This window comes from Pezoporus flaviventris, unplaced genomic scaffold (assembly GCF_033815535.1).
Source record: "Pezoporus flaviventris isolate CSIRO_AGI_PZ_B2104156 unplaced genomic scaffold, CSIRO_AGI_Pfla_v1 ptg000006l, whole genome shotgun sequence".
In the NCBI taxonomy this organism is placed as follows: Eukaryota; Metazoa; Chordata; class Aves; order Psittaciformes; family Psittacidae; genus Pezoporus; species Pezoporus flaviventris.
The window spans coordinates 3,652,158-3,666,031 of NW_026892554.1; the positions used below are offsets into that span (position 1 = coordinate 3,652,158).

The window sequence follows — 13,874 nt, forward strand, 5'->3', positions numbered from 1 at the left end:
GCGGGCGGGGACCGAGCCGTGTGGGGACACTTTGCACCGAGCCGCCCCCCGCCGCTCGCACCGAGGTCAGCGGGCAGGGACTGACCTCCGCCGGAGCCAATCCGCTGCCGCCGCGCTGGGACCGCCCACAACCGCGCGCCGCCGACACGTCTGATTGGACTCCGGGCTGACGGCGGCTCCGCCTATTGCTCTGCCTCCTTGCCGTAAAGCCGCGGGGGAGGGGAGGGGGGGGGAAAGGGTTTTGCGACAGGGGCGTGGAACTGGCTGCGGTGGTTCCGGCGGTTTGGCGGAGGAGAGTTGAGCCTTACGGCGCCCGGTCTGCGGGGGCGGGTGAGTCGCGGTGGTTGCCTAGCAGCGGTTGCCTAGCGACGGGACGGGGAGGGGAGGGGCCCGCCGGCGCGGCGGCTCGGGGTAGCTAAGCGGGCTTCCAGGGGAAGGGGGGGAAAGGGGCGGGGCCTTCGCGGCGGGCGGGCTGAGGGGAGCCGGGGCTGAGGGGGGCCGGGGCTGAGGGGAGCCGGGCGGGTGGAGGAAGGTCGGGTCTGTCCTGCGTGGCTGAAGGAGCACGGGGCCGCGCTGGGTGTAAGCGCAGGAGGGGCCTGGAAGCGGCACAAAAAAGCCTCGGGTGACCCTCAGGGCAGGGAGAGGGGTGTTGGAGGCTGAGAGGCCTTCTGGAGGAGGGCAAGGGGGAGAGGGCCTGCAGGCCGCGGGGCGCTGTGCGCTGGGTTTGGGGCAGTGGTTACACGCATCCGTGCTCTTCCTCCCTTCCTTGTCCGGCTGGAATATCGCTTTTAGTGAGCTTTTCCCACCAGTACCCTATTGCTGGGGGGTCTGAAGCGCCAGCTTTCCGGTGAGGCCGGGTTGGGTCCCTCTTAGCCCTATGTCTATGGCTAAAGATGCTCACAGAAGAGCAGGTAAAGCACCTGGCATGCTTAGGTGTCAGTTAACAGGCAGTGGGCAGCTCGCAGCCTGTGGAAAGGAAATGACACTATTTTAGAGGCGTTTACAGTATTTCAACACTGAGCAAAAGCATATATTGAAAGGTGAGCCTACGAAGTCATTGCAGGTACAAGTAGCCCAAAGTATGTTTATTTCTTAAATGATTCAATCATTCCATTGTAAGGGGACCCAAAGCCTTCAAACTCCAACCCAAAAGTCATGGGCTGTGGTTTCATTTTGCTGTACCTGATTTAATTTTCTAATGAAAATAGGGTGGGTTTATTGGATATTTAATTTTCTCCCAGTTGCTACTCATGCAATTAACTTTTAATAGTATATTAAAAGGGAAAGAGTAATATAGGGACTTGACAATAGCTTTCTCAATCATGCCTCATTACTAATGTCTCTGAGTAATTGTGTGTCATCATAAGCCACTTGTGTTGGTAAAACGTGGTATCAACAGTGTTAGTCCATTCAAATCAATGCTTTCTAGGACCTTGTGCTAAATTAAGTACCCCATATAATAGAAATGTACATATTTTATAACTTTGATTAGGATATCCTGGATGCATTTGCAACTACTTAAACTTTGCTTGGTCCTTAAATCTTAGAGGCTTCGACTGCCATCTGAGATTTCATCTGCAGTTCTTTATTTCCTTTTCCATTAAGATTTTTCTCTCATTCTGTTTGCAGCTCTGCAGGACTTTGGTTTTGATTTTAAAGCTTAGCTGAAGTAGTCATGAAAATAATACTTATTTGGGGTTTGTTTTGTGTAGTTTTCCTTTCTGTGTTTTCCCTGATCAGTCTATTTATAGGGTTTTTAGGACTGTTTTTTATTGTTCGTGCAGGAGTCTGGCACTGTGAGGCGTTATGTTAATGGGTGTTCAGATGCTGTCATGAATAACTCAAATAAATAATACAAGTAAAGGTTGGAGTTTAACATTTCTTGTCTATGAATACCATTGCTTTTCTTTACTCTTCAGGTTTGAGCTTTTCTCTGCTTTCTGACTATGTTTGAATGAACTTAGTCATTGTCTGACATTTTCCCCCTCTGAAGGAAATTTCTTCAAAATAAGCCCCCTCACATTTCATTTCCTTTAGTGACTTCTACTCATGAGCTGTTGTCATGTGTGAGACATATCTTATAAATGTTTTCGTAAAGTGCTTGCAAATTAATGGCATCCTATCAATGCATTATGGTAGGATCAGAGAAAGCGTGACCAATGTCATGTGGCCAAGGTAAAATCCCATAGTGGATGTGCTAGAGGAGTTCTAAATCTCTTCTGCCTTAGCAGCCTTGCTGTGTTGTATGACTTTGTGCATGGGGAATCACTTCATTTACCACATAGGGTAATAATTCAAGTTGATCTTGAACACAGAAGTAAATGTGTCAAGATAATTTTACTTTATTAGGTATTCATTTAGGAAGAAATAAAACTCAAAGATAGGAACAATAGCCATGTAAAAAATTCAGTGATTTCTGATGAAATTTTACGGGGTTTCAGGTCGTAAATTTCCACCTCATATAGAATTCCAAATAGATTCTGCAAGCAAAGAAGGAATTTATTGTATGAAGTATCAGATTTATTCTTAACATCTAAAATGTGGAGTATGGGAGAGGATGGGGGAAGGGTTCTTATTTCTGCTGGGGGAGAAGCATACGCCAACATTTTGTAGTTGTCAGGTTAATCAGTGCTCAATGTTTCTTTAGGACCACACCAGAGTGAATTGTAGATCACTCCTTGCAGGCAGCTTCTTATTCTCTAATTTTAGATTCTCTTCTGCAGGAAATACTTCTGATGGTGGAAGAAGTGAGGAGTCTGTGTGCCTTATCCTGGTCTACCCCTAATTCATTATACCTTTGGGAAGCCATTTTGTCAGTGCATGCTCCAGTTGCAGTTGAGAAATCCAGTTGTAAAAATAAAGGTGTAATTCTCAGTATTTGATAGTGCTTTAAAACTTGTGAAGAGTATAAACCAAAAAAGCGCCTCATATACTGAATTTTAGAGTTTCATTGTTTACTAATATTCTGCTAAACCCCAATAATAGTTTGAATATTTGGTGTGCAGGTGTAATTGATACATAGGTGGGAAGATCTTTAGAATTTCTTACCAGCTGGAAGAGCTGTTTTCTTCCATTGAATAGAAAGGGAAAATGTAACATTTAAATAAAACCCAACTACGGACAGATGGTTTCAGGAGTCTACCTGGCTGATTATGCCAGACTGAAAGATGGGGATCCTAAAAGCATGTTGTTTTTAAACAGTGAATTTGTAGTTTCAAAATATGTTTAATAATGGTACTGTGAACTCCAAAAATGTGTGGTGCTCTTTTGTATCTTTCTTGTTATCAGTTCAGTAATAGCAAAATATTCCTTTCTAGGTAACTTAAAAGAGAAATGCCTGATAGTGCTTCTGTTTCTCATTGGATAAAAATAACCTCGAAGCTGATTCGCAATGATGATGAATAACCAGTGAAGACATACAGCATTTTCTGAAATATTCAATGTTCTCATCATGAAGATCTCTCTTCTGCAGCAGATGTATAAGGACGTGCTGGTTGGCATTCCACTGACAAAGGAAAGCCACCATTATACCTCTCTACTTAATCCGTGTGTTGAACAGTCAGCAGAAGGAGATGAATCATGTCATCGGATGCATCTGTCATCTACTAATGGTGGTATTGGGAGCCACCAGGACACTGAGATGCCAGGTGCAGTTGTCACTACGACAGATGATGTATCAAATAGCTTTGCAAACTTGAGCTCTTCATTTTGTCCACGAGAAGTGATGCTGCTTCAGTTAACCTTGATCAAGATGATGGCTGCTAAAGCAGAGTCCCAGGAAACAGAGTTCAGTATGAGACAGAAGTACTGTGAGATCTTTGTCCTTCTTCTGAAGGAGGCAAAAATTGACTCAAAATTGGTAAACTTTAATAAACTTCTGAAAGATTTCTGTGAAAGGAGGTAAAAACCAAAAAGGGACATGGCTTAGTTACTTTCTTCTATGTGTTTGCAGGTTTGTCTGCTCGGTAGTTGTGATCAGCTGTTATCTCACATGGCTTCAAGAAGTTTAGCTTCTCTTGTGTATTTCCAGCTGAAGGAAGAGGTGAGTGTGGCATAGCTTTTCACAGCTTAAAAAATGACTTAGCAGATATATGCCTTCAAGTTATTCCATTTGACTCTAGAGCCAAATTTGGCACAAAAGCAGTAGCTATGTGATTACTGTAAAATCTGAAAGTTATCCTAAAGAGGCTCCTTTTGTGAGCAGATCTACAGAGCAACATCAAAGCTGCTTCTTTCCTCCATTCATTGCCTGTGTGTCTGCTCTAGCTTTGAGAGGCACACCTGCAGTCTGCTGGACTCTCTTAGTCCCTTAAAATGCCACACAGTTTTGTTGAAGTGTGTTTCACTCCAGTATCAGGAACAATGTGAAGGTCATAGTTTGCCCACAAAGTGAATCTTTAGGGGCTTTGTTTTGTAAGTGGTGGATAGGAAAGAGTTGTAGTAAATATTCCAAGAGACTATTTCTCTCTTGGAATATTCTCTTTAAAGTTGCAATACAGGTATTTTAAAAAAAACAAACAGTAATCTAGACTATCAATGTCTTTTACAGTTACTTGATACCTGTTTGGTGATGCAGTAGATAAAAATAGATAATAACCTATTGAACATTAATCAGAGATTTTCCTGTATTTTCATGTTTGACTATACCAGTTACTTTAGGGTTTTTTTCCACTTGCTGTGTATTTGTTGAATATATATTGTAGCCTCTGTAGTAGCCTCTCTGAATGTATTTCTCTCAGAAATAGGTGGTATTTCTTGCAAAGTTATCTGGGAATTGTGAATTCAGATATGGTCTGTCTACAGGATTACCTAATTTTGGGGTCACATGACATTAAGAGGTTTGGTTTTCCCTTTTTGGAGAATACAGATTTTTCTATTGCATGTGTGGCTTCCTGCTGGTAAATAGAGGCCTTAACATGCACTGGACAGACATATTGCATCTACCTCTGTTTTGCCTATGCCTACATTTGATTTTTTTTTAATGTACCACTTTAAATCCTTGTGTTAAGATTTAATTTACTTTGCATAGCAACTGTAAAGCATGTGTGATTGGTTTTTGAACGGGTTTTCACAGAACACATTGAATGTCACCTGGCTCACCTTCAGTTTGAAGACTCTTTCAGGATTCTCTGTGAACACCCGGGTAGCACAATGTCTGTGGACCCTTACAACTATTGTCAAGGACATACTGAAAGATAAAGCTTTGCCTAAAGCAGGTACTGTCGCGATTTGTGATGTTAGTCCTGCACGAGTGCCCACTAGGGGGAGGAATGTTACTTGTAATCTGGTCTAGAGCAGCTTGCCTAAAGAACGCCTACCTTCTTCATTACAGAGAGGGTGACAAAGTACTGTTAAAATGCAGTGGTTTAAGCATGCTGAAAACCTAAAACTGGTCACAGTCACTTGTTTTCTGGTAATCTGATGATTTAGTTGACTGTGTTTCACTCCAACTCCACAATGTCGTTCTTTTTGCTGTAGGTATTTTGAAGAAGTTGTTGGCTCCCCTTGATGCTGTGCTGGAAGGATTTTATAATTCCATTCTGTTCCATCGCTTTGACAGTCACCACTATGCTTCACCTTATTCTGAAGATACAAACACTTTGGTCAGTTTTATAGATCTACTTGAAGCACTTCTGGCTTCCAGAATTGAATTAGAACCACTCAGATGCCAGAGAATATTGTTCTTGAAAGTGTCTCATGTCCTGGATGTCATTAGCTCACCAGTTCACTATTTAATCAAGAAGAAGTTAATTTTGCTCCTTAAAAAATGTGTCCTTTACAAGCCTAGAGAAGATGCTAAATGTGGATCGCTCTTTTTCCAAACACCATCTTTACATGAGGATATGCTTGCACTGAGTAATGCTGTCCTGCAGCTTGTGGATTTGACTTGGCTTAATCAGATCCCACTCAGTGAAAAGACCAGCTACTTTGGAGGCAGTGAAGCTGCTCCTGGAGATAGTACTCCAGGTGGTCCTGACCAAACTGTTCTCAGAGCCTTAAGTCTGGTTGTGCTTAAAGCATTGGAATTCAAGTTTCAGAACTCCTCTACAGAAACTGAAATCAAAGGTAATAGCTTTGTTTATTTGTCAAAGGTAAAAGCTTTGTTTATTAAGCAGCAGTAGCTTTAAAGTTTTCAGATTTTATAGTCACAGGTCATTAAGACTGTAAATAGAATTCAGCTGAATTGGTGGTGGGAGGGAGGAAAGAGAAGACCCACCCAGGAAACATCATTGTGTCCCACCTAGGTAGTTGTCTCCTTGCATTTTATCCTATCCTTATCCCTGCGATATGGTGAGCTTGAAACAGCTGTATTTGGGGTTGAAAGCTTTTCCTATTAAGAGTATGTGTTAATATTTGAAGTAGTTCAGCCAGCCTGGGAATGCCAGGCTTTTTCTCTAGTTGGAAGAGAGCCCATAGCACAGGCTTCTACTCTGGTGTGGGGAACTAAAAGGAACTGCAGGTAGCACTCTCCTGTTTTCAAATGGGGAGGTAGAACTTTTGAGCACTATTATATACTTCTCTTGGTTGAAAGCACTAGGCGTTACACTCAGATGTACAATATAATTGTCAAAACCAGCAGAAGCAGGAAAAGTAAAAATAATGAAGCTATAAAGTAAGAGACAGGAAAACTATGAGACTTAGTTGAATATAGTGGTTGTGTTCTTAACCCTGACTGATAGGTCTAGTCCTTTGAATTAGTAGGCGTGAGGCATATTTCTCATACCTGCTTACTTGTGTACGTTTGTTCTACTGAATAGATGAATTAGATTAGTAGAAGAGCAGCTGTGGTGCTGGGGCTATGCCAGGAGGCAGGCAGTGGGATGGTGAGGGAATGCCGTGTAACTTGCATTCCTGATGGAAGAGGATGCATTGCTATGTCAGGCTGGTAGCTAGTTGGTATTCTTTTCCTGTGCTATAAAGAAGTGGTGAGGTGAGGCTTTTTTGTCTGAGAGACAAATCAGGAATCCCAAATCAGGATTGCCTGGAATCCCATCTTTCCGCTTGCCTTTTTACCCCAGAGAGGCAAGTGATGCGCATCATCTGCTGCTAAGCCGTGTGAACAAGGATGTGCAAATTCTGAGATCAAAGCAGCTTGCTGTCCCAGGATTACAGGCTTTATGGCAAAAATGGAAAGGCAGTTCTGAAGCAGTGTTTCTAGTAAAATACATGTGAGAATGGGTGTTCCTTATTGTCAGCCAGTTGATGATGTGGCAAGAAGTAGAAAATAATTTGTATTTCTTCTTAAAAAAGAATGAAATTTCACAGCAGTTTAAATATATTGAGGCATTTTAATGCAAGTTCTGGGTGTAAATGTTATTTTACTTTCTATATTTCTACATTCTATAGCAAGCATAAGATCCATTTTAATTTATCTGACTGTGCAAAAGAGCTATGGGCTTCTGTAAGACAGTTCCTGACACTTTTCACAGATTTTGGGAAATGATGTATTTGTGATGCCAGTTGAATTCTTAGAGTTTAAATATTTGTGGAGAATATTTTACTTATGATCCACCTTCTCAAAAATGTGTAGAAACTGAGTGTCTGAGTGAATAGAAGAATGTAGGTTAAATCTATTTTAGATGTCTGTGAAAATTCTTTCTCAAAGAAAATATTTCCCTTTCTTTGCCAGATTCATGACATAGAAATGGGTTCTTTAATTAGATTCAAATACCCCAACTATCAAGAGGAATTTCAAGTTGAAAGGAGTGGTGCTTCTATTTTAGTGACATTAAATTAAGTGGTTAAAACAAGCACCAAAATGCTTTAACAGTAACTTCCCTTCTGGGAAGCTGCTTGATCTTATCTTTTTTTATTAATGTGAATTAATATGGCTTAACTTGAATTTATTTCAATTTTGAGGGTAATTTCCAGATAGCTTTGATTTATAGGGAAGACTTCAGTCTGAATAGTAACTATTTGTAACAATAATTTGCTGTTCTTATTATTTTCTAAGAAGAAATGCAAATCTTAGTCATATATGAAGGAAAACCACATAATGATGTGGTAAGGAAAATTGGTTCCCACGTTACAGGAAATTTCTCTCTTTTCTAAACATTGAATTTATGTTGTGTTACATGAAAAACTGGTACCTGGTACCATGCTACCTAGTACATTATTAGTAGTGTTGAAGAGGGAAGTTTCTTGACTTAAGGGGAATAGCCTGTTGTATGAATACAAAGTTATTTTTATGAGTAGCTACTGCATTAAGTGACATGAATTTTGAAGTGCTTTTCTCACCCAGGAGTGAAGTGTTTAGAGTGAGGGGGAAATTAAGATTTGCAGGGAAAATACTCTTATGTTAATCATTCCAGCAAGGACTTTAGACCATCTCAAGAAGGTACCTTTATCTTAAGCCTGTATGTACTTGAAAGCATTCATCATCCATGAGGAATGCATTTTATAAAGAATTGACTATATTGCAGGCTTCATACTTCATCTTACTGTAGAAATGACAATTTATTCCCATCAACTATAGATGACTGCAGTTAATTTCTACAGTGAATCATACTGCGGGGGGTTTGCTCCAGTCCTAACAAAACATGCCAGTTGTGTTATTATTTCATATGGGAAGAATTACCCAAGATGACATCTCAGAAAAGTGTTCATATTGAATTATTACATCTGTGGCATTGACCTTTATTTCAGGTCAAGTTTGGTTTGTGATGTACCAATGAAGCTACTGGGGAGTTAAAGGAAAGTATTAAGTCCCTGTGGTATGGGCACAGTCACATTTTTGTGGGTCCCTGATACATGCAGGTTTTTGGAGGTGTAATGTTCTTTATTCTGCAAGTTTAGGTGTGGAAGGTTTCACTCTGTTGTACACAAAACTTTCTAGGTCACCTCTGATTATTCTTCCTTGAACTTCAAGGAAGTGAAGAATGCTGTTAGATGAATAAATTCTGTTGTTAAGTTTTACCTGTCTGGGGTGCGAGGATGGTACCTAATAAGTAAATTAATTTTAGGCACGCTACTTACAATTGTTAACATTGGCATCTAAACTTTGGCATGTTTACAGTTTAATAGGGTAGCCATTCACCTTGAATTTAAGGTTGCATAACTGCATATGGTTTTCTGCAAAATATTTCTCAATTTCTTTGGTACCAAGACCTAACCTATGCAATTTGGTGCTGTGTTGAATCAGTTGAGCAAAGCATTGATAAAAGCATTCATGAACTGTTATGCACTGTTAAAAAATAAAAAGTGTGTGTTGTCTAGTAACAAAAAAAGTACAGCAAAATTCATGGTTACTTCTCTTTTTCAGGAGACTTCCAGAATTCCATGTCCCAGCTGTTGATGTTCTGGATGAATCATCTGAAGTCTTCCCCACAGTCTCGCCCAGTTGTACATCACTGTGAATGGCTGTCCTTGGTTTTCATAGAGCAAGATGATGATATGTGGGAAGCTGCTAAAGCTTTATTACTCATTTATTTAAAATTTGATAGGTCAGTCTACATTTTTCTTTGACAGAACTGTGAAGAATTGTAATTTAGGTTATTGTAATACACATAACATTTCCATTGATTACTTTTGTAAAATGAAAACTTTATAAAGGCCAACCAAGGCCAGGTTGGACCGGGCTTGGAGCAATCTGGTCCAGTGAAAGGTGTCCCTGCCCAGGGCAGGTGGTTGGAACTGGATGAGCTTTAAGTTCCCTTCCAGCCCAGATAATTCTGGGATTCTGTGATAATTTAAACCCCCCCAAACCTCAGGACACTGTCATAATGTGTGGTGTAAGAGCAGTTAACTTTGCTGATAATTTGAGTGAGTGTTTTGGATTAAAATGAGGGAGCTGTGCAACAGTTTCCTATTAAATACTTTATCAGATCCTGCAATTCAGAATAATTGACTTCACAATCTAAAGCAGTGATTAAACAGAGATAAAAGGCAAGACTCTTCTTTCAACACCAGGAGTTTGACAATAATGGGATATTATAATTAAGGAGAACTCGGGGACTTCTGGCAAAGTAGCCCTCTAAAGACTGGACCCATGTTAATTCCAGCTAGTAGATAAAAACTGTTATTGCTAACCACTAAGATGTGTTCTTCAGGAATTTGTCCCTGCTTCACTGTGGTTTAGATTACCATGCAAGATACTATCCTAATTTATAAAAGCTCTCTTAAGCTTCAGATAGAAGATACTGCAAGTAGTAAGAGGAGTGCTGCTTAAGAAAGTCTGTGTTCAGTGCTTTGCCTTCCTAAACTGATCTCCCACCACATCTGCCTTCATTCTTTCTTTCTAATATAAAGATTGATTTGTACTTTTTGACAAAACTGAATTTAATCTGTTTCATGACTTCCTTTTCAGGTTACGGCATGACGCTGCTCATAACTTAAGCCAAAAAGAGGAGGAAATCTGGAACTTCCTTACGCATGCAAGTGGATATAATCCTCACTGTATCTTTCTATTTTTTCTTGAAAAAATTGCATTTGATTCCACAGTACTTCTAGATTTTCTGATTTCATCAGAAACTTGCTTTCTGGAGTACTTGGTAAGGTACTTAAAGCTTCTTGGGAAAGACTGGCATCAACTTGTAGATGTCTGTAACCATTTTGATACCAAACATAGTGCTTTTCAATCAGTTTCTTCTGTCAAGCCACCCCATCAAGAAAAACAAAGCTGTAAGACTGATGGGAGTTTGCAAAATGCTTGTTGTGAACCAGAACCACAGACTCTGGTATCTTTGGCTGTTTCTCACAATTACTTTGCACTTACAACAGAGCAAGGTGATAATGAAGTTGTAAAGTCTAACCGGTCTAACTTCTTGATAGGCACTGATGGCACATCTCTTCTGGGTTCTCTTCAAAGCCTTGTTAATTATGACAGCTCAGAAGACTCTGAATTAGAATCAGATGGAAAAGACTGCTTGCTAAACACAAAGCAGGTGCCTTTAAATAATGAGGGTGAAATGGGGATAAGGGAAGCTGGTTGCAGCTACATGGATGGTGAATGGAATACACTCCAGGCTGAAGTGTTGCCTGTGAAACAAAAGGGATCTAATGCCTCATCCAGTTTGACTTCTATGGCATCTTTGGATAATGTCATTCCCCAAAGGATAATGCTTTACAAATCAATAAAATGTTTGGAAGAACTGCAGAAAGCTATTTCTAGGTTGCAGAGAAGGGATCTTTTCCCATATAATCCATCTGCGTTGTTGAAACTACTGAGCCACATTGAGCATATCAGTAAGAACATGAATCCACAATAGTCCAAAGATGTTTCCTAGTGGCTTTTTTACCTAGTACACATGGAAATGTTTCCATGAGATGAATGACTTCTGAAGCTCATGCCTCTTGCACCTGGGAGTGTATTACCCTGAAACAGGATAAACATGTTATTGGTTGACACCTTAAAAATCTGCTGTTGCATTCAGTGCTATCCCTTACCTTAGGGTCCCAGGCTTATTCATGGTATGTATGTCAGCGTATGGTATGCAAGGACTAATTGTTAGGTATTCAAAAATTGATAATAAATGACTATGTGAAAGCTTATCAACAATAGATGATACTTAAAGTATTGTCAATTATACTTAATGTCATTCTATATGAAGTCATCGCCAGATTGGCGGTGATTCATGGACTACAATGAAATGTTAATGTGACACTTGACTGCTTAGAGGTTGAGCTAAATAAAATATTTCAGCGGGGGACAGTTTTGGTGTTTATACTGTGTGTTCTGCATCGGTGCTTTGCTCTGAGTGGAGCATCTCGGTTCAGGTGTGCTATTGCAGTCATAATAATCCATGTCACACTTACTGGCTGAAGTGCTTAACTGATGTCTAGGATGTATTTTTTTTAGCTTTTAGTGTTTGGCTAATTCAATGAGCAGTGTTATCGCTTCACTGAAATATGAATTTAGTTTTTCTTAATATTTTATGATATAGTTGTTTAACTGAAAGGTAGATGTGAGACTATCTTGGATCATGTGTTGCCTGTTTATAGTACACTTTAATGGAATTTTATAGCTAAAATCAAGCTTAGGTAACACAGAAGTGAAATTCTAACAATTCCTTGATTCCATTATGTATTTTATGTAAGTGTAGAGTATATGCACTTAATTTTTTTGAAATCAGAAACAGGTAACCAGAAATTGAGTGTCTGCAGTGCAATGATGTTGAATTCTTACCCTTACATGTTTTATTAGATCTAATTTGAATAACCTGAAAAGTGCCTAAGAATTTGCTTGGGGAGAGTTAGTCTGGAGCAGGATCCAAACCAGTGAGCACACTTAGCAGGAAGCCACCTAACGGTGCACTTAATGTGCAGCTTGTAGTGGTCTTACAAGGGTTAGGTGACAAGGGTTAGTCCCTGACAACAGGGACTACTGTAAAAATCTCAGACCTCATCAAAACTGTGAGAAGCAATTCTCCCTTTAGGATCATCTCTTGAAGGTAAGTGTTCTTATTCTGATTGAGAGCCAAGTAAGTTCTGTCTTCCTTTTAAAAGCTATTCAGTGTTAAAGTAGATAGTTAAGAACAGTCTCTGGAGCTGGTGACTAACTCCCAAATCTCAGTGGCCATCTTCTAGATTAGTTTTGAACTCTGAGCTAGTGAATCTATTGGGAGGGCAAAAAAAGGAGGTGAAGCTTGTGGGGTACTTTGGCTGGAAATTACAGTGCTCTCCAGAGACACTCAAATGGTATGACTTCTCAGATGGGAAGGTTTGGACCTTAGGCTTGCTCTTTCAGGATGACAGCTGTAGTCACTTGACAGTTGTATAGGAAAGAGTGATCCCCTTGACTGACATGTAGATGTGAATATTCTGTGTGTGTTGTGCTTTGGTTTCCTGAGAGAACTTTTGTGCATAGGAGTGGGTGAGAATATCAATGAGTGTAAACTTTTCCATTCATGCTTATAGTTGCTTTAGTTAAAGACTAAACCCTTGAGTAGTCCAGGGCAGAAGAATGCCTGTTTTCTCTTTACTGTTCCAACTTGGTTATACTCTGCATGCTGAGTTGCTCATTTCTGTCACTAAAATGCCTCTGGGTGTGTTCAAAGATGCAACTCTAGACTACTTGGGAACTTTTCAGTTCAAACATGGGAAGTGACTTTGGCAAGGCAGTTGAGCAAGAGTTTCTCAAGATAACAATTTTAAACACAGGTAGGATTTCAGTGAAATCCTTTCCCACTATCCTTACTTCTTTTCTAATCTAGGCTGTGCTGAGCAGTTTATTTTAACTGAGTAACTTCATTGTTTTCACTGAACATAATCATGTTCAACATTTCTTGGTCTATACTTTGCCAGCTGGAAGTATCTAAATTACAACAGTATTTCTCAGACACGAAGATAAGCAGGGTGGGAAAGGTAGGATGGGGAAGTAATTTCCGTTTGTTAAGTGCTGGTCTTGTTTGGCAGTGATTATTGCAACCATAAAACCTTTCTTGAAGTGAAAGTTTAGACATCTCAGAACATTGTGTAGAATTTAGCAAGAAGTGTAGGAGCCATAACTTGATTTCTGAGCACAGCAAATCCAACGACAGCCCAACTGTATTTAATTCTTACAGGCATGAAGTTGATTGTGTGCCTGGTTGATTATTAGAAGTGATCATTCCCACATGTTTTACTTCTCAGCCATTGTTTTAATTCTCAGAAAGTTTTAGTGGTAAAAATGGGTAAATGTGGTTTGTATCTGGCAACTGGATGCATTAATGTGTTGATATTTTACCATTTATGAACTGTAGGACCTGAGGTGGACTAAAACTGATGTGAGTCAACTTTATTACACTCAAAATGAGTGTGAGCAGTGAAGGTAGCTCATAGGTCTATGGCTATATTCAAAAAGTCTAGCACAAAAAAAAAAAACAAAAACACCTTGCAAAAGAATTTGTGTTTTAAACTATTGAGTCCATAGGATGGTTTTTGTTGGGGATTTTTGA

General features: G+C 39.9%; 1 protein-coding gene across 2 annotated transcripts; it reads left to right on the forward strand.

Annotated features, from left to right (window-relative positions):
• The first annotated feature begins 1,044 nt into the window (after positions 1-1,044).
• LINS1 (lines homolog 1) lies at positions 1,045-11,645 on the forward strand. Of its 2 annotated transcripts, XM_061446658.1 has the most exons (7): positions 1,045-1,063; positions 3,318-3,859; positions 3,953-4,042; positions 5,075-5,216; positions 5,479-6,066; positions 9,263-9,443; positions 10,307-11,645. In XM_061446658.1, exons 2-7 carry the CDS (start codon positions 3,452-3,454, stop codon positions 11,205-11,207), a joined length of 2,310 nt encoding a protein of 769 aa, XP_061302642.1. In that variant the 5' UTR covers positions 1,045-1,063; positions 3,318-3,451; the 3' UTR covers positions 11,208-11,645. The 2 variants fall into 2 exon arrangements, with proteins under 2 accessions (XP_061302642.1, XP_061302643.1); XM_061446659.1 differs by lacking the exons at positions 1,045-1,063; positions 10,307-11,645 and adding an exon at positions 8,243-8,338 and having other exon boundaries at positions 3,031-3,859; positions 9,263-9,359.
• The last annotated feature ends 2,229 nt before the right edge of the window (positions 11,646-13,874 follow it).

Bases quoted from the DNA above. Each gene is read 5' to 3' on its own strand.
- LINS1 (XM_061446658.1), top strand. From the start codon at position 3,452: ATGAAGATCTCTCTTCTGCAGCAGATGTATAAGGACGTGCTGGTTGGC. The intron at 5,217-5,478 runs GTACTGTCGCGA...TTTTTGCTGTAG, and splicing joins TAAAGCTTTGCCTAAAGCAG to GTATTTTGAAGAAGTTGTTG. The intron at 6,067-9,262 runs GTAATAGCTTTG...TCTCTTTTTCAG, and splicing joins TACAGAAACTGAAATCAAAG to GAGACTTCCAGAATTCCATG.